Source organism: Mobula hypostoma, chromosome 5 (genome assembly GCF_963921235.1).
Source record: "Mobula hypostoma chromosome 5, sMobHyp1.1, whole genome shotgun sequence".
Classification (NCBI taxonomy): domain Eukaryota; kingdom Metazoa; phylum Chordata; class Chondrichthyes; order Myliobatiformes; family Myliobatidae; genus Mobula; species Mobula hypostoma.
Genome location: NC_086101.1, coordinates 143,594,471 through 143,619,878, shown reverse-complemented (window position 1 = coordinate 143,619,878; position 25,408 = coordinate 143,594,471). Strand labels below are relative to the sequence as shown.

Genomic DNA, 25,408 nt, shown 5'->3' with positions numbered 1-25,408 from the left:
CTACAAAGACAGTTGACCTGGTATATATTCCACAACTGCTGAACACCAGCTGTCCATCATATAGCTCTGCCTTACTGTTTCCAAGGCAACTCAAGCTTTTTGTTGCTCTCCCACTCAAATAAGCTCTCCGCTCTCTCTCCGTTTTTAAAGGAACTGTCCATATTTGATAATCCTTTAGATCTCGTCACACCTCCCTCCTTTTAGGAAAAATTTTGACCAAGGAGCAAAATCTTTGTCTTAACTATCGATTATACAGCTTAATGCAATACATGTGTAAGTGTCAGGTAACATAACAAAGTGTATACAAACTTGAATTTAACATCCAGAAAAACAGTCTGCTATGTTGGCAGCACCTTTCCACCTGTTTTATTTCCATGTCATATTCTTGCAAGATCAAATTCCAGTTAAGTAACCTTCTATTCTTATCCTTCATTTTCCTCAGAAACACTAATGGATTATGGTCCGTGTAAACCACAAGTGGTTTCTGCGCAGGACATATGTAGACATCAAAATGCTGCAATGCTAAAATGAGTGATCACAACTCTTTTTCAACAGTAGAGTAATTTTTCTGATGCGTATTAAATTTCTTTGAGAAATAAGCTACTGGATGTTCAATTTCATCATCACCCTTTTGCAACAATACTGTCCCGGCAGCTTCATCACTAACGTCTACCGCGATCAAAAATGGTTTATTAAGATCAGGTGCTTTGAGCACAGGATGATAACACAGGATGGTTTTCAGGCATTCAAATGCCTCCTGGCAAAGGTCACTCCATACAAATCTTTCACTCTTCCCCAGGAGTTTCGTTAGGGAGACAGCGATGTCTGCGAAGTTCTTACAAACCTTATGGTAATACCCAACAATTCCTAAAAACCTTCTTAACGCTTTCTTGCCCGTTGGAACGGGAACCTCAGCAATAGCCTGAACTTTGCCCTGCACAGGATCCAGTTGGCCCTGGCCTACTACATAGCCAAGATACACGACAGTGGTGTGGCCAAATTCACTTTTAGCCAGGTTTACAGTAAGATTCGCCTTGGACAGCCTTTCAAACAGTTTCTCTACTGCTGAGATATGCTCTTCCCATGTGTCATTCCATTCCAGATTATCAATATAAGCCCCTGTATTTTCTAAACCCTGAATCACTGAATTCATCATCCTTTGGAATGTCTCTGGAGCATTTTTCATACCAAAGGGTAAAACATTGTACTCATACAGTCCAGATGGCATCACAAATGCAGATATTTCTTTAGCCCCTTCTGTCTAGGAACATAACAGTATCCTTTCAACATGTCAATCTTTGTAAGGTATCTAGCCTTCCCCACACTATCAATACAGTCGTCCATTCTTGGGATAGGATAAGCATCTGTCTTGGTTACTGCATTAACCTTCCTGTAGTCTGTGCAGAATCTCATGCCTCCTCCCGGCTTAGGGACAATAACGCAGGGCAATGCCCAGTCTGAGGTAGATGGCCTTATAATGCCAGCTGTCAGCATGTATTCAATTTCTTGTTTAACCATTTTATTTTTGTCTTGGTTCATTCTGTACGGGCGCTGCTTAATTGGATCAACTTTATCTACAATTACGTCATTTACTGCAGCCGTGCGCTGTCTTGAAATGTCAGGGAATAAATTAAGCCTTTCAAGTGTTTTTGCTGCTCAGGTTCTAAATGATGGATTTTACAGTCAAGATTTTCCAAGACAACAGTGTTTTCGAGCCTTGTGGAGACTACACTGAGCTTATTAAAATTATCTGGTATCTCGGTACCAGGTTCCACAGCTTCATTTGTTTTCATAACAGTCCTCACAGGTGATGTCTCCGTGTCATGATAAGGCTTGAGCAGGTTTACGTGCACGACTTGAGTAGCCTTCCTTCAGTCATGAGTTCTAATAACATAATTCAAAGAATCAATGTATCTGGTATGGTCCACTAAATCTCACTTGAAGAGGGTAAATAAGGAGGGGGAACAGCACCAGGACCTTATCTCCAACACGATATATCTGTTCTCTAGCTTTCCAGTCTTACCACAGCTTCATCTTTATCTGAGAGTGCTGTAAATTCTCCTTTGCAAGGTCACAAGCCTTGTTAAGTCTGCCTCTGAATTCCAAAACATAATCAAGCACGCTCACACACACTTTCGGATCAGACCACTATTCTCTGAGTAGGGATAAAGGTCATCTAGCTTTGTGACCAAAAACAAATTCAAAGGGACTGAACCCCAATGATTCTTGAATCAGTTTCCTAACAGCAAATAAGAGTAGGGGAACCCTCTCATCCCAGTTTTTTCCATTTTCCACGCAATATGTTTTAATCATGGTCTTAAGAGTGGGGTAGAACCGTTCCAAGGCTCCCTGGAACTCTGGGTGATATGCAGATGACACAATGTGCTTAGCTCCCAGTTCTCTAACTATCCCCGGGAATGTTCTCGAAGTAAAGTTACTACCCTGGTCAGATTGAATTTCTTTGGGCAGATCTACCAGTGTGAAAAACTTGATGAGTACTTTTACCACAGTCTTGTACTGGATGTTTCTGAGAGGCACTGCTTTAGGGAACCTAGACGCAGCACACAATTGTTAACAAGTACTGATGACCAGCTGCAGCCTTTGGCAATGGGCCAACACAATCCACTATGACCCAAGAAAAAGGTTCACCAAAAGCACGTATCGGTTTAAGTGGTGCTACTTGAATAAACTGATTAGGTTTCCGCACACCCTGGCAAGTATGGCAAGTCCTGCAAAAATTCACAACATTCTTTCTTAAATTAGGCCAATAGAATTCCTTCATAATCCTATTCACTGTCTTTCTCACTCCAAAATGTCCACCTAAAGGCATACTATGAGCCATGTTTAAAACCTCAGCCCTGTAAACTTTTGGGACCACAACTTGATGTTCAATGGCCCAATCCTCACTTGCAGGCACAGTAGGTGGTCTCCACTTCCTCATTAACACCCCATCCTTTAGATAATATCCTACTGACTCTCTCTGAACCTGCTCTTCTGTGAGAGCTGTCTCCTTTAATGCAGCAATTTCTGAATCTCAGATTTGTTCTGCTATAAATTCATCCCTGGACAAGGACAAACATTTCTCATCCTCCTTACTACCCAAATCCTGCTGTAACATGGAAGGTAGAGAAGTCTCTGACAAATTATCATGATTTGAACCCCTGGTTTTGCTGTCATGGGTCTCAGAATCCCCCTGCCCCAAACTATCTGCATCAGCAGACTTTTTAGACATGCTTCGGGTTACTGCGCATGCGGCGTAAACATCAGTATCCATGTGTGGGTTGTCAGCCACAGGCTTGCTTGTTAGCTGCACTGCTGAGTAAACATCCCCACCTGCAAGGTCATTACCCAGCAAGACATCAACATTGTCTACTGGTAACTCAGATCGTACCCCTATCTTAACAGGTCCTGACATCAATTTGCATTTCAAAATTACCTTATGCAAAGGCACAGATTCAGTCCCCTTTCCAATTCCTTTAATAATATTGACTTCATCGATCTTCGTCTCAACACCGAAGTCCAATATCAGTGACTGAAAAGCTCCAGTGTGCCTCCAGATTTTCACCAGAACCGGGGTTGGCCCCTCTTTTACAAACACAAATCCATCTGAGATAACCCGCATAAATCCCTCTTGCACTCGGTCAGACCCCTTCTTTCACCGTGGTGTCTCAACCGACTGAACACAACCAATTGCAACTGTCTCCTTTTCTTTTCCTTTTTCCCTTTTCACAGCAAAACAATCTGCCGCCACATGACCAGGCTTCTTACAATAGTGACAGGTAAAACTGGCAAACTTCTCTTTTAACTGCTTTCCTTCCTCCTTACTCTTGTCACTAGTTCCTAACTTACTCTCTGGCTTAACCTGTGGGGTATCTTAGTTGTCTCTGCTACTCCTTTGGTAGCTTTTGCTCGGGAAAAACTTTACCTTGTGGGTTAAAGCATACTCAACTGCTAACCTAGCAGACTCTGACAGGGTCGCAGCCTCTTTTCCACTCAAGTATGTCTTTATGTTAACAGTGTGACGAGAATACACATAAAATTAAGATGTTTGCTGGCCTGGGTTAGCATCAGTGACATCAGCAAGTGGTCTGCCACCTGCCCTCAGGGGAAGGAGAGATAAGGAACAATGGAGCAGCGTCTGGAGATGTGTAATGAAGGGACGTGGGAGAGAGAGAGCTGTCTGGAGCGGCTCCCCCCTTTGAACCCTGAACTGTTTGAAGTGATGGACAGGCGATACCCCAGCAGGGGGATAAAAAGGGACAGGTTCGCTAAGACAGACACACACGCCACCCGAGGTAACGAGACCCTGGAAGCGGTGCGCCTCTCACGAGTGGGTGAGAAGTACCAGACAACGACCAGGGTGGAAAGGTACGATCAGCGGGAACCCGGTGTGTGTCCGCCCTTGCCCGGGTGCCGGGTTCGCTGCAGAGGATCGACCACATCTGGAGGAGGGGTCACAGTCGGTGACCTCAGGTGACATCACCAAGGACCCGCCCAAAAGTTGCTTGTGAGCAATCTCGCCGGTCTGTGAGTGAAGCCGTTCTGAATGATCAGTTGTTCCTGTTCTATCTCTCTCTTCCCCCACGTTGTCCATCGCCATGGCAACGATTACTGCGAACTGAACTGGACTGAACTTTGAGTCATTTTGAAATTTGGTCATTTACCCCTAGACAACGATAGAGCTTGATTGATGCTGTTATCTTAATTCTGTGCACATGTGTGTTTATCATCGCTGAACTGTTGCATTTATTATCCTTTCGATTACTGTGTTGTTTGTTTCTTTAATAAAACTTTCTTAGTTCTAGTACTCCAGACTCCAACTGAGTGATCCATTTCTGCTGGTTTGGCAACCCAGTTATGGGGTACGTAACAACAGGGACACAGTTTTTAAATTCTTCAATCAGCGTCAACTCCATTAAGGCATTCATGTCCTCATCTGCACTTTTTGAGTACACCAACGATCAAAATACAACCGTTTTTCATGGGCAAACTCCACATAGGTTCGGTTCCAAGACTTTTTCAAATCTCGGAACTTTTGTCTATATGCCTCCAGAACCAACTCGTGAACCTTAAGCACCACGTCTTTCACTATATCATAATTCTTTGACTGTTCAAGGGTCAAGGCAGAATACGCCTGCTGAGCCTTCCCTTCCACACACTTTGTAACAGGACAGCCCACTGATCCCTTGGCCATTGCCGAGTCTGGGCCACCTTTTCGAAGTGCAGGAAATACCTATCGAATTCGGCTTCATCAAATGGTGGTACTAACTTAATTCCTTGGCTGATATTAAACAGTACCGCCAACTCATCACCACAACCTGGCACTTGACCTCTTTGCCACATCCTCTCCCTCTTGAACTCCCTCCGTTTGTCCGCCTCTCTAGCTTCATGTACTCTCTGCTTTTCTGCTTCATCGGCCTCGAGCTGTTTTAGCTGTAACTCATGCTCATACTTCATTTTTGCTGCCTGAAGCTGAGCCTCAGCCTCAGTAAGTACTTTACCTTCAGCAAACATTTCCAATGCTTCCTCCTCAAATGTTCCTTTGGATGCATAATGCTGTGCTATTAACCTCTTCATTCTAGTAGTCACCTTAACTTTTAACTTATGAGCAATTCCCACCAACACATCCCTCTTAACATCATCCAATGCCTCAGGGGTTGGTTCTGCCACAAACTTATTAACGTCAAGCTCCATTTCTGCTGATATTCCACTCACACAAAGCAGCAGGGATTTTCCCCAATCAGATCAACTATTAAATCAAGCCCCAAACAATTTTTAAAATGGCTCCCACCAATTTGTTCATATCCCAAATGAAGGCCCCAAATTGTTACGTACCCCGTAAAAAGGACCAGCAGAAATGGACACACCTGGAGTCTGAGTCTTCTGTTATAAACACTATTTTATTAGTAACTATGTGATAAAGTAATACAAAACCAGATAAGGCAAACAGATTAGCAGAGTATAGTATGTGCATATATGTGAGTAAATAAAGTTCCCAAACTTCTCCCAGCTCAGGTGATAAATGATACGGTCTCACGATGGTATAGGTATAAAGTCAGTTTAGTTCTAGATATTGAATTGAGTAGAGTGGAGAAAGAGAGATGTTTTGTCTTGCCAGTGCCGATGCCGTCAAATCTTCCACATCATCCTCCTGCTCCTGAAACTTATTAAAGTCACTGACTGTGACCACACAAAAGAGAATGCTGTTTTCACGTGGTAAAGCTATCAACCCAGGCGAGGGTTAACACACCGACAGCTTTCCACCGGTCACCCCTTTGTCCACACTGTGAGCAAAAACCCCACCTTTGTCGTGGGCACACAAAGCTCAACCAGTGTCAGTGTCGTCCGTGTCTCTGGTGTGTCTGACTACAAAGACAGTTGACCTTCTATATATTCCACAACTGCTGAACACCAGCTGTCTATCATATAGATCCACCTTGCCGTTTCCAAGGCAACTCACAAGGTTTTTGTTGTTCTCCCACTCAACACACACTCTCCGCTCTCTCTCCCTTTTTAAAGGAACAGTCCATATTTAATAATCCTTCAGATCTCGCCACATCTACCTTCAGACCTTTCAGCTTCCCAAGCACCTTTACTCTAGGTAAAAGCAACCACATCTACTGTTACTTCCCCAATAATCTTGAATTTCTGGCATACTGCTGGTGTCTTCCACTATGAGGACTGATGCAAAATACTTATTCAGTTCATCTGCCATACCTTTATCATTTGGTGTGCTTTTATTATATTGTTAGCTAACTTACCTTCATATTTCACCTTTTCTCTTATCGTTTTTTTAGTTGCCTTCTGTTGGTTTTCACAAGCCTCCTAATCCTTAAATTTCACACTAATTCTTTTATGTTAGCTTTGACTTGTTAGCTACAGTTGTGTCATCCTGCCTTTAGAATAAGACTACTTCTTTGGGATGTATATATCCGGCATCTTTCAAATTGCTCCTAGAAATCCACCTATCGCTGTTCTGCCTTCACCCCATTAGTGTTCCCTTCCAATCAACTTTGGACAGCTCTACCCACGTACTTCTGCAATTCCCTTTACTCCACTGTAATACTAATATATCTGACTTTAGCTTGTCCCTCTCAAACTGCAGGGTGGATTCTATCATATTAAGATCACTGCCTCCCAAGAGTTTCTTTATCTTAAACTTCCTAATTGGATCTGGTTCATTATGCAACACCCAATCCAGAATTGCCTCTTCCCTAGTGGGCTCAGCCACAAGCTGCTCTAAAAAGCCATCTCGTAGGCATTCTACAAATTCCCTCTCGTGGGATCCAGCACCAAGTTTTCCCAATCTAAATGCATATTGAAATCCCCCGCAACTATTGTAACATTTCCCTTTTTTACACACCTTTTCTACTTCCTGCTGTAATTTTTACTGCACATCCTGACTAGCTTGGCACCATTTGATTCTAATCCTTGCGCCCCCCCATACCCCGCCCCCTCACCCGCAATAACCAGCCTATCTTGGACAGCAACAGGCAGAACCAGCGTGAAATACTGGTTTCTGTCCTAGCTTCCTCACATCAGTAATGAGCTCCAATCTGTTTTTCTATGGATAGGCACCATGTTGTCATTCCCTGAGAGCCAGTTAGAATCTAATAAGGAACAGATAAATTGCCTGTAGCAGCTAAGCTCATCTGAAACTGCTTACACATCTGGCCAGCACATATCTCGTGTGGTCAAGATACGGTTTAATGTGCATTTATCTGCTTCCAGTCATTTCTCACACTAGGCTTGCTTCCTTGATTAACCAGCCCATTGTAACGTTCCGAGACTCAATCAGCTCATTCCTGCAGGAACCCCACACATGATAGCAGCCTCCAAGGTATTATCTGTGCACCAACCTTAGTGAAACTATTAAAAAAAAACAGACCATACTTCCTCTCGCTTCAGATACTAGCTGCTTTCCATATACTGTATTCCTGCCTGCTGATTTGTGAAGTAAACAAGCAGACTGCAGTTGTAGAAAGTTAAGTGACTGGCACAAGATCATGATTATCCAAATCATTTTACATTGCTCCACAACCAGGTGGTCAGCACATGGAAACTAGCCACAGATTTTGTTTGCTTAAAAATGTACAATCTGTACCTCAGATAGTTGATCAGCCTCAGACTGAGCAACACTCACACCAAGTGCTAAAGGAACTCAGCAAGTCAGGTGGCATCTACGGAGTGAACCAACAGTTGCTGCTTCAGGCAGAGACTTTCCACCAGGACCGGAAAGGTGGCAGAAGCTAAAGTAAGATGATGAGGGAGGGGAAGGAGTACAAGTTGGTAGGTGATAGGTAACAGGTGAGGGGCAACCTCCAAGAGGACCACAACCTCTTCATGGCTTGGAGGCTTGTGTGCCTCAACGACCTAAAGGGCTATATTGGCTGGAGTCAGGCCTTTACACTTTGGCTCTTGGTATGGTCATCCATGCAAAACAGGTCAAATGGCAGAGGCCAGATTAAGAGTGGACCATTGCTCTTCCAGCTTCAGGGGCTCAGCTCAGGGCTAACAACCTTGACTGGTAAAACAAATTTGTTATGAAAACAGCAATGAAGAATCCTTCTACAGCTGAGTGTGATGGTATTCCTGAGTCTTGCATGACAGACAATAGTGAAAGCTGAGAGGGAGCCACTGACATGCTGAAGGAAGGCCTGAACACCACCAGAGATGGAAGACCTTCATGCTGCCCTAAACGCCAGCGGCGTAATGGGCAGTAACAATGGTGAGGGGCAAGGTGAATGGCTGAGGGAAGGAGTGGGATCAAGAATGAAGCTGGGAGGGGATTGGTGGAAGAGGTAACAAGGTCAAGAAGAAATCAAATAGGAGAGGACAGTGTACCATTGAAGAAAATAAACAAACAGGTGAACCAGAGGGAGCTGATGGGCAGGTGAGGAGAAGAGCAAGAGGAAAACCAGAATGAGGAATGGAAAAAGGAGGGGTTGGTTGAGGGTGGAGTAATTATCAGGAGTTGGAGAAATCTATGTTCATGCTATCAGGTTGGAGACAATATAGATGGAATATGAGGTGTTGCTCGTCCAACCCGACTTTGGCCTCATGATATTAGTAGAGGCGGCCATGGGCATACATGTCAGAATGGGAATGGGAAGTGAACCGGAATGGGCAGTCTCTGGGAGGCCCTGCCTTTTGCAGCAGATTGAGCAAAGGAGTGCAGGAGCTATGAGGTGGATGGCAGTGGATTCTGGTTATCCTCACCTGCCCATAACCCCCCTCTGGTTCCCCTACTCCTTCCCTTTCTTCCATGGTTAACTGTCATCTCCTTTTAGATTCCTTCTAATAGTTAATGTGCAACTTTTATAGAAACGTAGAAAATATGTTATCAGAGCTATTTAAATATTGGGATACCTTGGTTACAGGAACCTCATAACGGCACATGGGAAAATACAAGCTTAAAAATTACTGGGTATGTGGGAGGAACTTAGGAGGACAATGGCCACCAGTGGCAAATCCTTTGCTTGCATCTTCGGAAACAGCTCTACTTCTACCTTCAATATCTTTTATTTTTCCTTTTTAGAGTTATTTTGCAGACCCTGATCTAGAATTACACACTGACTTTGGTTCTTTGCAGGAATTGGCCCGGCCATGACTAGCCGCTATTCAATATGCCAAGGACGTGTCCTAGAAGACTGGCACGCCTTCAGGGTGCCGGCTTTTTGTGGCTCTGGAGAAGGGGAGACTCGAGGTCGGTGCCGCCACCTGGCAGAAGAAATGGAAGATAGAAAGCAGCAAGCTGGCTGCTGGCTGTGTGCCCAGAGACCCGAGTTCTTTGAGCACAGAGCTCGGTAGACATTCAACACCATAAATTGGCGAGTTACTCCTCTCACTGTCAAACAGGGACACCTCTTTGTGCTTTATTAGGGAGAGAGAGAACCTGTGGTATGTCAAATTACCGGGTGACCGAGTCGTCTTTGGGGTACTGCAAGTCTGCGTCTTTATTGATGTTTTGCTGCATGCTTGAGTGCTCAGTGGTGGATGCCGATGCTTTTTTGCTAGCGGGGGGGGGGGTCGTTGCCTTGCTGCTGCTTGTGAGTGGGAGGGGAAGCTGGGCGGGGGTGGTTTGGGGTTATAACATTTAACTGTCATTTATTCTTTGGGGCACTCCTCTGTTTTCATGGATGTTTGCAAAGAAAACAAATTTCAGGATGTATATTGTATACATTTCTCTGTCATGAAATGTACCTATTGAAAACTATTGAAACCTATTGTATACATCATGTGTTTCACAGCACAAAAGGGCTTGGATCTTTAAATAGATTCCACCAAAATGAATTCATCTACTTCTTCAAGGGAAAAAACAGCTGTAATATGTAAATGACTGGGAATTGAAATGGAGATTGCACAAAAATGATGTAGGGAATAATATACTCTTACCCAGCCTTCTCAGATTTCTATTCCTGTAACCTCACAAAAAATGGCCATTTGGCCCAACAAGTAGACAATATCGACACAGACCATTTAGGTTCTCCTCTTTCACTTGCCCATAACCTCTCCATTGATTCTGCTACCACCCATGCGCTCTACAGTCTAACATTCTACAATTCACTTTCTGGCATGGGAGGAAAATGTGGCGGTGCGGAGAAACTAAAGGGTCTTGGGGGTCAAAGTCCAAATATCCTTCAAAGTTGCCACACACCTTGATACTGTGGCTAAGAGAGCGTATAGAGTGGTGGCCTTTATTAATAGGGGAATTGAGTTCGAGAGCCTGTAGAATAATGTTGCCGCTCTATTAAACCTTGGTTAGACCACACTTGGAAAATTGTGTTCAATTCAGGTCACCTCTTTGCAGGAAGAATGTGGAAGCTTTAGAGAGGATGCAAAAGATATGCCAGGATGCTGCCTGGATTAGAGAGCATGCCTCAAGATAGGTTAGGTGAGCTAGGCCGATTCACTTTGGAGCAAAGGAGGATGAGAGAGTGACTTGTTAGAGGTGCACAAGACGATAAAAGGCATAGATGGATTGGATAGTCAGGGACTTTTTCCCAAGGCAGAAATGGCTAATATGAGGGGACATTATTTTAAGATGATTGAAGGCATGTATTGGGGGCGGTGGGGGGGGGGGGGGGAGAAATTTTTTTTTTTAAAACAAACACAGAGAGTGACAAATGCATAGAATGTGCTGCCAGGGGTGGAGGTTGAAGCAGGTACATGATGTATATTGAAGAGACTCTTAGAGAGATGAAAAACTCTTGGAGAGAATGAGCGACTCTTGGATGAAAGGGCTTTGGAGGGAGGGAAGGGTTTGATTTATCTTAGAGTAGCTTAAACAGTGTTGTACAGTCCTGTGTTCAGACAGACATCACCAGAGGTGAGGATTGAACTTGGATCAGTGGAACTGTGAGGCAGCAGCACCATCTTTATACACTTTTATTACTTTATGCCACGATCGCAAACATGATCAATTTAGTTCATTTCAAATGAGTACAAGCCAATAACGATAACCTCAAGAGAAAACCCAGAACTCATCCCGACATTCAATGGCATTACTATATTATTATCACTGAAGCACCCTCTATCAAGATTACCACTGATCAGAAACAGAACTGGAGTATCCATAGACATAACAAAACTACAAGAGCAAGTCAGAGTCTAGGAATCCTACAGCAAATAAGTCACCGAACCCTACAAAGTCTATCCGCCATCTACATGGCACAAATCAGGAGCATGACAGAACACTCTCCACTTGCCTTGATGAGTGCATCTTCAATAAATCTTGATACCATACAGAATGTAGCAAACCACATAGATATGCACTTCATCCACAACCATTCACATATTCCTCCACCGATACACCGCAGCAACAGTTTGTACTATTTGCAGAATGCACTACAGTATCTCACCAGTGCTCCTTAGACAGCTCCGTTCAACCCCACAAGCTCTACCGACTAGAACAGTAGCTGCAAAAGGGAACACCACTACCAGGAAGTTGCACACCATTCCAAATTAGAAATTATATTGCCATTCATTCTCCAATCCCTTCCTAATAGCATTGTGGGCACACCCATCCCTCAAGAACTACCGGTTAGGGATGGGCAATTAAATGCTAACTCAGTCTGAATAAAAAATGATCACTAATAAATTTTGATACCTGATTAAAAATGGATTCTTGCTAATGATATAAATCTGTAAGATAAACTTAGCAGAGGCTCCTTCTATTGCTTTAGGATCTGCCATTTACCATTGCTTTCAGCACGACAGCAGTGGCCACCACTAACCTTGCTAGAATTCATCAGCTGAAGCAGAATCTCTTCACGGGCTGTCAATATTAAATGATGAGGGAACCATTAAAACATCAAAACAATTGACTCTTAATACAAATGAAAACAGGAGTCATAATAGAAGTATCGCGAGTAACGCTGAAGCAACATGTACAGATTTTGAAACATATCACCCAGGATAATGGCACATTGCGTAGCATATGTTTAATCAATGCAGAGATAATGTTATACAACAGAGAGACAAATCCCTTGGCCCAGCTTAGGAATGTCAACACAGCCTACATCAAGAGCCCTACCTGAATACGGAAATTCCGGGTTTTGCGACAATCTCCCAGGATCAGCAATGGAGGCTCTCACTAGAGATATTACACAGAACAGTGACACCAAGTAATAAACTGTAAAATAAAAAAGGAGACATCCAGTTTGAAGATTATTTTAATTAAATATAATTATTCTTTTTTTTTGTTAGTAGTGAAGAGTACTTCAGTTTTGAGATGATTACATGTTTACACTTGCCACTGATACCCTATTTCTTTCTAAATGGAGATTCAAAACCACTCCCATGCTAGTTACTATTCATTGTTAGCTTTATTTATGAATTCCTTTTTTAAAGATGTGTTCATGTTTGTCAATTTGCCAACATTTTCTCAGGTCAGTTACAGTACCAGATACATTATGAACACTAATTCTCTCCTATATTTTGCCTTGCATTTTCATCCGGAAGCAGAATATACAGTACAAACAAGAACAGACAGATCTACTGTTCCAGAACTGGCAATTATCCAAATTACCCTGAGCCCTGAAGAAGGGCCTTGGTCTGAAATACTGTCTGTTCATTTCCTAAATGCTGCCTGACCTGTTGAGTTCCTCCAGCATTTTGTGTATGTGTTGCTTTGGATTTCTAACATCTGCAGACCTTCTAGTGTTTATAAATATCCTAATTATCCAGAAACCAAATAATTGCCAAGTTAGACTTCACCATTACCATTTCAATTCATCTATAATTGATATTTGTTGAGAAAATTCACCAAGTTACTAAATAAAATGCTAAAGTTCAATGTTCTGTGCAAAATTCCAGAGTCAGAATGTGGTCAGAACCATTACACTACCAAACAGATCCATACTTTTTCACAGAAATTCACACTTGTAATAGCAAATCTACAGCATTTTCCCCATAAACTGTGCCTTGACATAGAATAGTATAGTACAGGAACAGGCCCTTCAGCAGATGGTGTTTGCACCAAAAATGATGTTGAATTAAACAAAACCTCTTCTGCCTGTGCATGATCCATATCCCTCCATATACACGTGACAACCTAAAAGGCATGCCACCTTCCCACAGCTACCATCAGGCAGGAGGTACAGAAACATGAAGCCCCACACCACCAGGTTCAGAAACAGCTACTTCCCTTCCTTCATTCTGTTCTTGCACAACCTTAATCACTGCTTCAGTACAGCAACACAATGACCACCCTACACCAAAAGGGACTTGTTTTTCTTTTTTATGCTGCTTATATGATGCTACATACCAGTACTGCTGCTGCCAGTAAGTTTTTCATTGGACGTGTGCATGTATGTACTTTTACATACAACAACAAACTCAACTTTGCCTTCGACTTTCTTCTGCTACTACCTCTGGCAGCCCATTGCAGGCACCTAACACACATCTCCTTTAAACTTTCCCCCTCATACCTTAAGTGAACATTATCTATTATTTGACATTTATTCATTGGGAAATAGATTCTGATGACCTACCCTATCTGTGCATCTCACAGAACTTTAGAAATTGATCAGGTTTCCCTCAGCCTCCACTCTGGAGAAACAATCCAAGTTTGTCCAACATTAAAGGTCGGGCACTCTAATCTAAGTTGAAACCTCTCCTGTACCTTTCCAAAGTTTCCACGTCCTTCCTGTAATTGGGTGACCGGAACTGCACACAGTACTTCAAGTGTAGCCAAATCAAAGCTTCACATACCTACAACATGACTTCCTGACTCCCATACTCAATGCCCTGAAGAATGAAGGCCTTTCTTCATTGCAACAATGCAATGCTTCACAGCAACAATGTATGCTATCTTTACCACCCCATCTAATTTCAGGAAGCTGCAGACTTGGACCCAAAGATCTTGCTGCATTTTGATGATACTAAGGGTGTACTTCTCCTTACAGTTGACCTTTCTAGTATGCATAGTCAGGAAATAATCTCCAACACAGGCCCCATCTGAATGAAGGGAAGTCACAAGTCCCTAGGCATACTATTTATTGTCATTCTGTGAGTTCAGTAACACTAATGCCCAGCTAAGCCACGGTAAAAGAAACCATTACTACTTACGCACTATCATAGCAGCTGGAGTATGTCCTTCTTCGTAGTGAGGGAACAGGATAAGTTTGGGGATGTAGTATGTATTGTACAGCCAAATGAAGGTGATTATACTGATGCAACACCAACCCTGTGGATCATGGATGAAATGAACTCGAAGCCCCATCACAAAAATGCTCCCTCAGTAATTGCCAGTTGGAATTTCATAATACATCCTACATCTTGCTCCTGGTAAATAAAAACAAAGAAAAAATTAAGAAAATACATTTGCTAACTTTACATTAACACAAGCAGCTTTACTTGCTTGAAGGTTCACATCATTCTTTGTTAAGTATTTCTCATACCTGCGTTATTCATTGTAGGAAGGTCAAACAACATATACCTTAAGAGAAAAGAAAACAAAACATCAATGATCACCTGCACAACAGCTATGTTCTTCATTAATAATTAGCCAGAATGTTTCAGAGCATTACCTGAAATATTTAAGAAGCATTACTGAACTTTTCTTGTTACCAATATACAATCATGCTTACTTTATAAAAATATAGATTTTTCCTACAGGAACAAGTCATTCTGCCCAGTATTCTGCATCAGAATGTGACCACAGTTTTGATTCTCATTTCATTCTCCAGTCCATATTCCATTCAGCCTATCAGTCACCAAGCCTCCATCCATGTTTATTCAACAGTAATCACATTTTTATTCTAATCCTCACCACCGCCCCCCCCATTCCCATCAACTACCCCAAGATTCTATCACTACTTATACACCAAGGCCGATTTATAGTGGTTATTTAATATACCAACTGAACGACCGAGATGAGAGAGATAAAGAGAACCTGGTGGAAACCCACCCAGATAAAGGGAGAATGGGAAATCTTTACACAATGTTGTGTTCCTTTCTGACATCCTCTGCAAGAAGTCTGTACGTTCTTCCCATGAGCGCGTGGGTTTCCTCCAAGTGCTCCAATTTCCTCACAGTCCAAAGATGTATCAGTTAGTAGGTTAATTGGTCATTGTAAATCGTCCTGAGATTAGGGTTAAACAGGAGGGCTTGTTCTGAGCTGTATCTCAAATTAAAATAAACACTGGAACTTAGGGCTGAATCTGTGCCACTCAAGCTGTGAAGTAGCAAACAAGTGCATGTACAAATAGACTCCACAAATTAAGCAAAGGTTTAAGCAAGACTGAAGCTGGAGACACCTTTAACGTTCCAGAAGACAACGTGCCCATTATTCTTCATCTCTGGTCTACCCCATTAGCAAGCTCACTCAATGGCATGTGGTTCAGCAGCCCAGCACCTGGCAGAGTGGGGGTACAAGGTCATCTTAAACAAAGTGTCAAAAAGGCAGAGGCAATGTGAAAAGAGGGCTGAGGGAAAACCGGATGTAGAGTGCAGCAACAGCAGCTGAGACACATACCGAAACCACCTGAAACCAATAGCCTGGAATAAGTGGGTGGAGATTTGAGCACACCATCATCAGCAGCCTGCCACAGCTATGGCAACTGTCACAGTAACAGCCAACATCCTCTTCTTCACTGAGAATTTGGAAAGGGCAGAACCCACTTGTAGTCTGTTACAGTTGGCAGTGATTCAGCCCCACTTACTCCTGCAGATGACAGGGAGTCTGGAAGATATTGCCCACTGTGCTTAAACAGGACAGGAAATGTATAGGATATTGTGCAGATAACTTTGAATCCCTAATCCAAACCTCCGCCCCACCCACACATCGTGGATTGGGAAGAGTGGGATAAAACCATTAGATATTCTGTTACTTTTTCTTGGAGTCTGCATTACTTATACTTAAATTGAAAAAGGGAATTCTAGAAGCAAACTGACTGGACTGCAATGTGGGCATTTTTGTGGAGGAGAGGCTGGAGAATGAGGTCGATGAACTGCAGGTATTTCTACCTACAACCAACATTAGGATATAACTACAGTAAGCAAGTCCAGAATTTGGACAAACTACACCGTTTTTTCTGAAGAAGCAGCGGCTGAGGGGAGATCTGAAGAAGTCGAAAAATTATGAAAGGCAAAGGAGCAGACTGATAAACTTGTAGAACATTTGAGGTGAGAGGGGGCAAGTACAAAGGAGATGGGCAGCATAAGTTTTTTTTAAAAAGAAAACACTACTGTGTGCCTAAAATGCACTGCTAGGAATGGCAGTGGAGACAGATACAATAGAAAAGGTACTGTCTCAGGTCAATCGTGCGAATATAGTGGCTATTTGATAGTGCGGTGAATCATCTGGTTCCCCTGTGCATGGAAGGCTCTCTCTATTCACACATGCCTTAAAAGGCTCCTAGTCAGGCACACACATATAGCTTGTGAAGGCAGAAAGGAATAATGTAATTAGGCATCAATAGCTTAAGTAGTTCAGCATGACAATACGGGCTGAGAAGCCTTTTCCTGGGCTGTACTGTTCTATGTTGCACAGTCACCATCAAAAACGTGAACTTAAGCATTCTTACAACAGCCAGTTCCTTAAAATATACTATGCCATTTAATTCCAAACTCAAAAGTAGCCAAGCCACATTTGTTCAGGTCACTACACTGTAGGATGCAGGAGAGGTTCACTGAGATGTTGCTTAGATTAGAGAGCAATCAGAGGTTGGTCAAACTTCACACATCAAAGTTGCTGGTGAACGCAGCAAGCCAGGCAGCATCTGTAGGAAGAGGTGCAGTCGACGTTTCAGGCTGAGACCCTTCGTCAGGACTAACGTCAGGCCTGAAACGTGGACTGCACCTCTTCCTACAGATGCTGCCTGGCCTGCTGCGTTCACCAGCAACTTTGATGTGTGTTGCTTGAATTTCCAGCATCTGCAGAATTCCTGTTGGTTGGTCAAACTTGTTTGTTTTCTCTGGACTTCTGTTGTTCAGAGGAAGCCATTGACATGATGAAGGAAGCCACTGGCATGAAGGAGGAAATTTATGGCTGCCCTAAATGCCGGCAGCATAATAGGCAGTAAGTAAGTTAGTTTAACATTTACAGCACGGAAACAGGTGTTGAGGAGGACTTGAAAGTTCATAAAATTAGGAGAAGTATAGATGGTAGAGAATTGGAGACCTTTTTCCCCTTGAGGTGAAAATGTCAAATACTAGACAGCACAGCTTTAAGGTGACAGGGAAAGTTTAAAAAGATATGCAAAGCAAGTTCTTTAAAAAGTGTCAGGTGCCAGGAATGCATTGCCAGGGGAAGTGGTAGAAAAAAATACAACAGCAACATTTAAGGGTCAGTCAGGCAAACACATGAACAGGAAGGTAATAGAGGGATATGGACCATGTGTGAGCATTTTAAAACTAGTTAAATTGGCATCATAGTCAGCACAGACTTGGTAGGCCAAAGAGCCTGCTCCTGTTCTGTACTAGTCAATGTCCTAAGTAAAAGTGGAATTGACAAGGTAAATAATTGGTTTCGGGGAACTTTTTTTTTAAAAAATGAAAATCTACAAGCATTATACATAGCAAAAGTTGCCAAATTTATCCAATTATATTGTTAATCAGTGAGACTAAACCAACTACCTACAGAACATTAATAAATAGGCCAAGAAAGGTGGGAATGATGAGACCAAGCTTCATATTGTGACCATTAGTGTATGTGAACCAGGACAATTAAAACAAAAGCCTCATCCTAAACTCAAACATTTTAGTCATTCAGCTTTATTTGATATTTATTTGTAAAGGATGCAGAAGTGCTCTTGAGAAGTGGCCAAATTTAGAAAGAAAATTTGTTGAACATGGAAAATGTAACAGAACTGAAACCAGTGCAAAAGTTGGTCAATCAAAAGTTGTTTGTAAAGGAAATCATTTGCAACTGTGAAACCACTAAACTGTGAAAACAAATACGAACACCTGACAGGTGCCTATTGTAATAGAAGCTAGTATCTACTAGGGGTTGGTTGCAGTTTATAAAAATAGGGCTTACATCTGTAGCCAGATCATAACCAATAAATTTTTCAGATTGCAGCAATGATGTGATACAGCAGAAATGCCATTTCAATGCAACCTCACTCAAACAAGGCTGGCATGAAAATAATTCTCATGATACAAGATAGGCTATCATATTGGGTAACATGCAAAGTGGGACAGAGGTTAAAGACCCTTAATTTAACAGATCTGGTTTACAATTAGGAATGACTATTGCGTAACACAACTTCCTTATTTACGTAACAGGACCAGCTCAGAGAGGTATTATGGCAATACAACAGATTGAAATAATAATATTCATCGAGCTAGCTGAAATGAGATTGACAGAGGAAAACAGGTTGAGCCAAGTAAAGGCTACATCTCTGGGTCTGTTGCCAGCTGAATTAAGGATAAGAAATGTTCTTCTGTCACAAAGGAGCAGGAGAGCAGTAGGCTCATTTGATCCAATGCCAGAAAGATTTCAATGGCTTGATGACGTCAGAAGGATGAGCATAGAAAAATGCATTCCACATTTTGCTGGTTTAGTGATTACTAACCCTTCAAAAGAATAGATGTTTGACAAAAAAAAAGCTAATGTAGGAGACTCAGATGAGCAGACTGCATAAATAACACCAGATTCCTGAAAAAGTTCAATAACCTCACAGACTCCTGAAAGTCCCGATACCTCTCAGACCACAAAAGGAGCATTCAGGATGATACTGGGAGGCATACGCTCAAACATCATGAGCACATGGAAGCCCATCCTAAGTGACCCAGGAAGCACAGCACCTTCCAAACTTCCTGTCAGGCATCAGCTGCTGTTTTTGTGAAAAAAGTAAACCGCATCAGCCACAATACTTGACTGGCAGCAAGTCATGCTCCATCGTATGGGTCTGCTAAAACAGATGATAATCCTGGCAGGAAAAGTCAAGATCGACAGTACAAACAAAATGGTACAATGTTTAAGTAGGCATGAGAATCAGGACACTCAGAAGGAGGGAGCTGGGTAAAAAATACACACTAAAAGTGGCAGTGCAAGTTGAAAAATAAACCATTTGGAAGCCATCACTTTATAATAAGCCAAATGGAAAAGCAAGTACTACATGCCAAAACACAAATTAATTGTTAATTTGTTTGAAGTTAAGAAAAATCAATTCAGAGCCACAGCTTTGGATTGGTGTGGGGAAGAACCGGTAGAAATAGCAGTGAGAATATTATTCTTTCAGCAGAGAACATTAGAAGCAATTTGATGGAGATGTTCAGTGGTCAAAGAATTAATAAAATAAATGAAGTGTTTTATCTCAGGAGAATCTTTAAGCACAAGACACAGGGTTAAAGTAAATGGCCAAAATTCCAGAGGGACAAGGAATTTAACTCTGAAAGAATTAGTGCCAATTAATTGGAACATGTTGCTTTAATATGCTTAAAACCAGATACAATAAGTTTTAAAAGCAAGATATTGCAGCTTGTGGGAGACAGAAGTGCTTTCAGCAAGATTTGGAAATGGCAGAAGGAAATGAAACACTAACTGTCTAGCTTTGCACAGTTGCTGCCCAACCGGGTGAGTATTCTAAATAAGGCAGCTAGGCATTTAAGAGAAAGCATCATGACTTCAAAAATTGTTGCTAAAATTCAACTGCTTGTATTTTCACTCACAGCTATCCTCAATGGAATGTCCTCGAGTAGTCAGTACATATTCTTCAACATTTTCTGTTCTCTAGCTCCAACTGTTAACTGTGGATCTAAAAACCTATTTTAATATCTGACGACAGGTCATCTAGCTAAAATTTTGCCAAAAGGTTGATAGATTTGAGGGAGGATGAATACAAGACCTTTGGAGGACTTTGTCAAATGGTGCAAGCTGAATCATCTGCAGCTCAACATTAGAAGACCAAGGGGATGGTGATGGACTTTAGGAAGACTAAGCCTGCATTGTTCTCTATTACTATTGATGGTGAGGACGTGGATGTGTTGAGGACCTGGGGGCACACCTGCATGACAGACATGAGTGCAGCACCATTATAGAGGCCGTGTACAAGAAAGGCCAGAGTCGTTTCCACTTCCTGAGGAGACCGAGGTCTTTAGGAGTATGCTGTCCTCTCCTTCACATGTTCTATCAGTCTGTTGTTGCCAGTACAATCTTCTATGCAGTGGTGTGCTGGGGCAATGGCATCAACATGGGTGACGCCAACAGGCTTAAAAAAACTTATTAGGAAGGCTGGCTCCATTATAGGAATCAAACTGGACACACTGGAGGCTGTGGCAGAATAAAGGACCCTACGGAAAATCCTGGTAATTCTGGACAATGTTTCTCAATCCCTACATGCCATCTTGGCTGAACAGATGAGCACTTTTAGACTAAAATAACAGCACTGCTCCAAAGAGTGCTATATGAGGTCATTCTTACCCCCAACCATTAGGCTCTATAATAAGTCAATCTATAGCCAGGGTAGTGATGCCCCCTTCCTGTTAGACTGTGGCAACTTATTTTTTATTCCTTCTACTTCCCATCTAATATTTATGTCTGTGAACTTATAATGCTACTGTGACACTGTAATTTCCTTTGGGTTCAATAAATTATCTATCTATTCAGCAGGGCATGAAAGAATATGGGGAGAATGCAGGAGATTGGGGCTGAGAGGGAAAATGAACTTGCCATAATGAAATGGCAGAACAGACTTGATGGGCCAACTGGCCTGATTCTACTCCTGTATCTTATGGTCTTATCCTTCTCCCTTTTCTTGTTGCCCAACCTACAGGCCACTTCAAACAATTTGAACAAAATAACTTTCAAAACCGTGCGTGGATAGCGAGTGGATGGGAAAACTGATGAGATTTGCTTTTGGCAGACACAAATTGGTTCAATTGGCATGATTCAGTAATTTAAATTACCACTGAACCTGTGTCTATGCATCTACTTAATGGGACACAACACGGACTGCAACTTCACGCAAGGTAAAAAAAACTATTAAAATGGCGTTGGAAGCGATAAACATAAATAGTTGCGATGGATTTAAATCATTTCTAGGGCAGAACAGGCCCTAGAAGGTGACAAGCCTACTGTGGAGGCAAGCCGGAACCCAAATTCCTGCACGAACCAGGAAAGCCTTCATTATCTGGCTGCTTGAAAAACAAGACGACGCCAATTATCATCTTAAATGTTGCCATAACAGCATTTGCAATAAATTCACATGTTGCTTTCCGTTCCAGGAGCAGATACACAGAATGCTTCAACCTTACTGATTCGGAACTTGAAAGTGTTGAGGATAAATGCAAGCTGGAGACAATTCTACAGCCTCCCCCGCCCCCGTGTCTTCCAACTGCCGAACCGATCCTCGAAATAAATGTGCCAGTGGCTCTGGGAAACCGCGCAAGTTTTTAATCACAAGGAAAATTACCTTTTACCTATTAAGATGTAGGAGAGTCGCAGGTCGCCATCTACACACCCCCAGATTTAGTTCTTGTTAGCAGTAATTCATTCTAGTCGTCAATGTGTGAATCTCTAAAGGAGATCGGTGAACTTAATCCAAGACATCATCCGATCTGCATTTTATTAAAATATACTCCCATTTATGTTAGGTTAAAGCAAGCTCTATATCTGATTGCAACCAATTACAGAGAATTAAATTCAGAATTAGTTACCCAACACCAACGACGTAAAATGTTAACTGTCCCGCTCTGCATAGTTGCTGGCCGGTCAGTTGAGTATTTCCAATATGATCCTCTTTCCAGTACCTCAGACGTGCTAAGACAAATGCTGCCTAAATAAGAGGGATAAATATGAAAAACTATGCCCATAAATATCTCAAATAATATCTATTTAATATACGAGAATAAAAACTTGCTCGTGTTGTCACTTACAGCTGCTCCGTCTCTTCTAGTAGTTCCCCTTTCAGTCTTTCGGGGTTGTGGGCGAACTGATGGATCAGGTCGGTGTGGAGGGCGGCTCCGCTCCCGGCGCGTTGAGTCAGAGTTTGCGTTGTGCGCTGGAGCTGCTGCGTTCCGACGCCGCCGCCGCCACCTTCGGCCCCTTCTCTACTTCCTCCGACCTCGCATGCGCTTATACCCAGATACAGCGAAGTGCAGCGCAACTAGGAGCTCCCCACCTACCTCCCCAGCCCAGCAACCGCGGAGACAAACAGCGTACCACCATTTCCTGTGTTCCTCGCTGCAGACTGGTCCCGAAACAAGAACCGGCAGGAGGCGCCAACGCTGGAATCCAGCGTAGGGGCATGGCTCTGCTAATACCTACAGACCGATCATGGTTCACCGGCGACTTCAAATTCAGATATCACAAGGGGGAAAATACCTATATTAATGACATGTCATTCCATGACAAAACTGTTTGCATACGCGTATTCACATACATCAACAACAAAGGTAAACCTAAGTGACTAAATGAATAGGCACAAGGTGGAGCCGTGAAAAGGGTGGTACTTGAATTACGTTTCAGCGTTTTCCAAGCTTGTAAAATCATTAACAAGGACCGATTTTTGTTCAGATTACATTTGCATGCGTTCAGACACTTGCACATACTGTTCGGGGTTAAGATTATAATTCTCCAAAACGAGTTGAAAACTCTCCTTTATATTTCTGATCGATTTTTTTTCAAAGAAAAATTCAATGCTTTGCATGTGTTGCACGAGACGGCGATGTTTTAGAATGAACAGAAAAACGCAGACTGGACACTAGAAAAGCTACTTTCCGGGGGGGGGGGAGGAGAAGCATTTACGATTTGAAACCATCTGCCTCACTGCAAGGCAGCTGCATGATACGTTTTTGAACATTGCTATCCAATGACATTGATTATTCGTAAACTGGTTAAACCTGGACAACACAGGTAGGTTGGAAATTCAAGTCTAACCCGTGCCACTAGCATTGCTCTTTGACCACAATTATGTTTTTGAAAGGTTTCTTCAGCACCTCTGACGCATACAACAGCGCCAGCTCGGTGACTGCGAGTACGGAAAGAACATTTGTTAAAATGGCTATGTTGTTTATGAAGGGAATGCAGAAAGACTTCGAAGGTAAATGCAATACAATGAGGGAAACGCGAAATAAACAAACATTTAAAAAGCTAAGATTTTTTGAACGAATTGAAAAGTGGCTTTTCAGGGGGATCAGGAAATCCTTGTAGGCAAATCACTGAAGGTTACCCAGTGAGCAATAGAGAACGCAACATATCTACATAGTGAAGTGCATTTGGCTGCAGCTCCTTGAAGACCATGTCAGGGGTCTGGGGCAGCAAATGGATGACCTTTGGCTTTTACGGGAGAGTGAGGAGACAATCAATCAGAGTTACTGGGAAGTAGTCACCCTGAAGTTGCAGGAGGCGGGTAGTTGGGTGACTGTCAGGAGAAATGGAAATAGACAGTTGGTGCAGAGCAACCCTGTGGCCACTTCCTTCAAAAACAAGTATACTGCTTTGGATACTTTTGTGGGGGATGACCTCCCGGGAGACAGGCACTGAGCATGGGTCTGTGGTGCAGAAGGGAAAGAGAGAGAAGGGAGAGGTAGTGAAAGGGGACTCAATAGTGAGGGGAACAGACAGGAGATTCTGTGGATGTGAACTGGACACCTGGATGGTATTTGCCTCCCAAGTGCCAGGGTCAGGGGCATCTCAGATCACATCCACAGCATTTTGGAGGGGGGGGGGGAAGCAGCCAGATGTCTTGGTATGTATTGGTACCAGAGGCATTAGAAGGAAAAGCAATGAGGTCCTGAAAAAGAGAATTTAGAGAGCTAGGTAGAAAGCTAAGAAGCAGGACCTTTGAGGAAGTAATTTTTGGACTGCGGCCTGTGCCACACACCAGTGAAGGTAGAAACAGGATCATTTGGCTGATAAATATGTGGCTGAGAAGCTGGTGCAGGGGGCAGGGCTTCGGGTTCTTGGATCATTGGGATCTCTTCTGGGGGAGGTATAACCTGTTCAAAAGTGACAGGTTGCACCTGAACCCGAGGGGGACCAATATTCTCACGGGCAGGTTTGTTAGAGCAGTTGGAGAGGTTTTAATCTAACTCGGCAGGGGATGGGAACTGGAGTGAAGGGACTCAGGATAGGACGGATGGTAAAAAAGTAAAGATAGTGTGCAGTCAGACTGTCAGGAAAGGCAGGCAGGTGATGGGACTTAGTTGTAGCCAACAGGCTGAGTATCAAAACATTAGGGATGCAGAATCAGAGAGGACAGCAAATATGGTACTCAAAGTGTTGTATCTAAATGCACCTAGTATAAGAAATAAGGTGGATGATCTTGTTGCACTATTACAGATTGCCAGATATGATGTTGTGGCCATCACTGAATTGTGGCTGAAGGATGGTTGTAGTTGGGAGCAGAATTTCCAAGGTTACACGTTATATCAGAGGGATAGGAAGGCAGGCAGAGGGGGTGGGGTGGCTCTACTGGTAAATAATAGCATTAAATCAGTAGAAAGATGTTGACTCCTTGTGGGTTGAGTTAAGAAACTGCAAGGGTAAAAGGATATTGATGGCAGTTATATACAGGCCTCCCAACAGTGGCTGAGAGGTGGACCATAGATTACAATAGGAAATAAAAAAGCAAGTCATAAGTACAATGTTATGGTAGTCATGGGAGATTTTAACATGCAGATCGATTGGGAAAATCAGGTTGGTACTGGATTTCAAGGGAGTGAGTTTGTTGAATGCCTAAGAGATGGCTTTTTAGAGCAGTTTGTCAATGAGCCTACTAGGGGATCAGCGATACTGGTTTGGGTTTTACATAATGAACCAGAGGTGATTAGGGAGCTTAAGGTAAAAGAACCTTTAGGAACTAGTGATCACAATATGATTAACTTCAACTTGAAATGTGATAAGGAGAAAGATACAAAGATTGGTGGAGGGGCAGGTAGTGTTGAGGAAACAGGTAGAATCCAGAAGGGCTTAGACAGATTAGTAGAATGGGCAAGAAAGAGGCAAATGAAATAC

The 25,408-nt window shown here is 42.7% G+C and overlaps 1 protein-coding gene across 4 annotated transcripts in view; it reads right to left on the bottom strand.

Annotated features, from left to right (window-relative positions):
* Positions 1–22,741, bottom strand: part of zdhhc21 (zinc finger DHHC-type palmitoyltransferase 21) — a 76,958-nt gene extending 54,217 nt beyond the window's left edge. Inside the window, exons 1-6 of one of the 4 annotated variants that reach the window (XM_063049129.1) lie at positions 22,327–22,741; positions 22,108–22,226; positions 21,864–22,008; positions 14,904–14,941; positions 14,572–14,787; positions 12,536–12,634 (exon numbers count right to left, since the gene is read on the bottom strand). In XM_063049129.1, the coding sequence (XP_062905199.1) occupies positions 12,536–12,634; positions 14,572–14,725 (253 nt within the window). In that variant the 5' untranslated portion in view covers positions 14,726–14,787; positions 14,904–14,941; positions 21,864–22,008; positions 22,108–22,226; positions 22,327–22,741. Of the gene's footprint in view, positions 1–12,535; positions 12,635–14,571; positions 14,788–14,903; positions 14,942–21,863; positions 22,009–22,107; positions 22,227–22,326 lie in introns of those variants that run through there. The other 3 variants (XM_063049128.1, XM_063049127.1, XM_063049130.1) reach the window with 3 other exon arrangements.
* Positions 22,742–25,408: the final 2,667 nt, after the last annotated feature.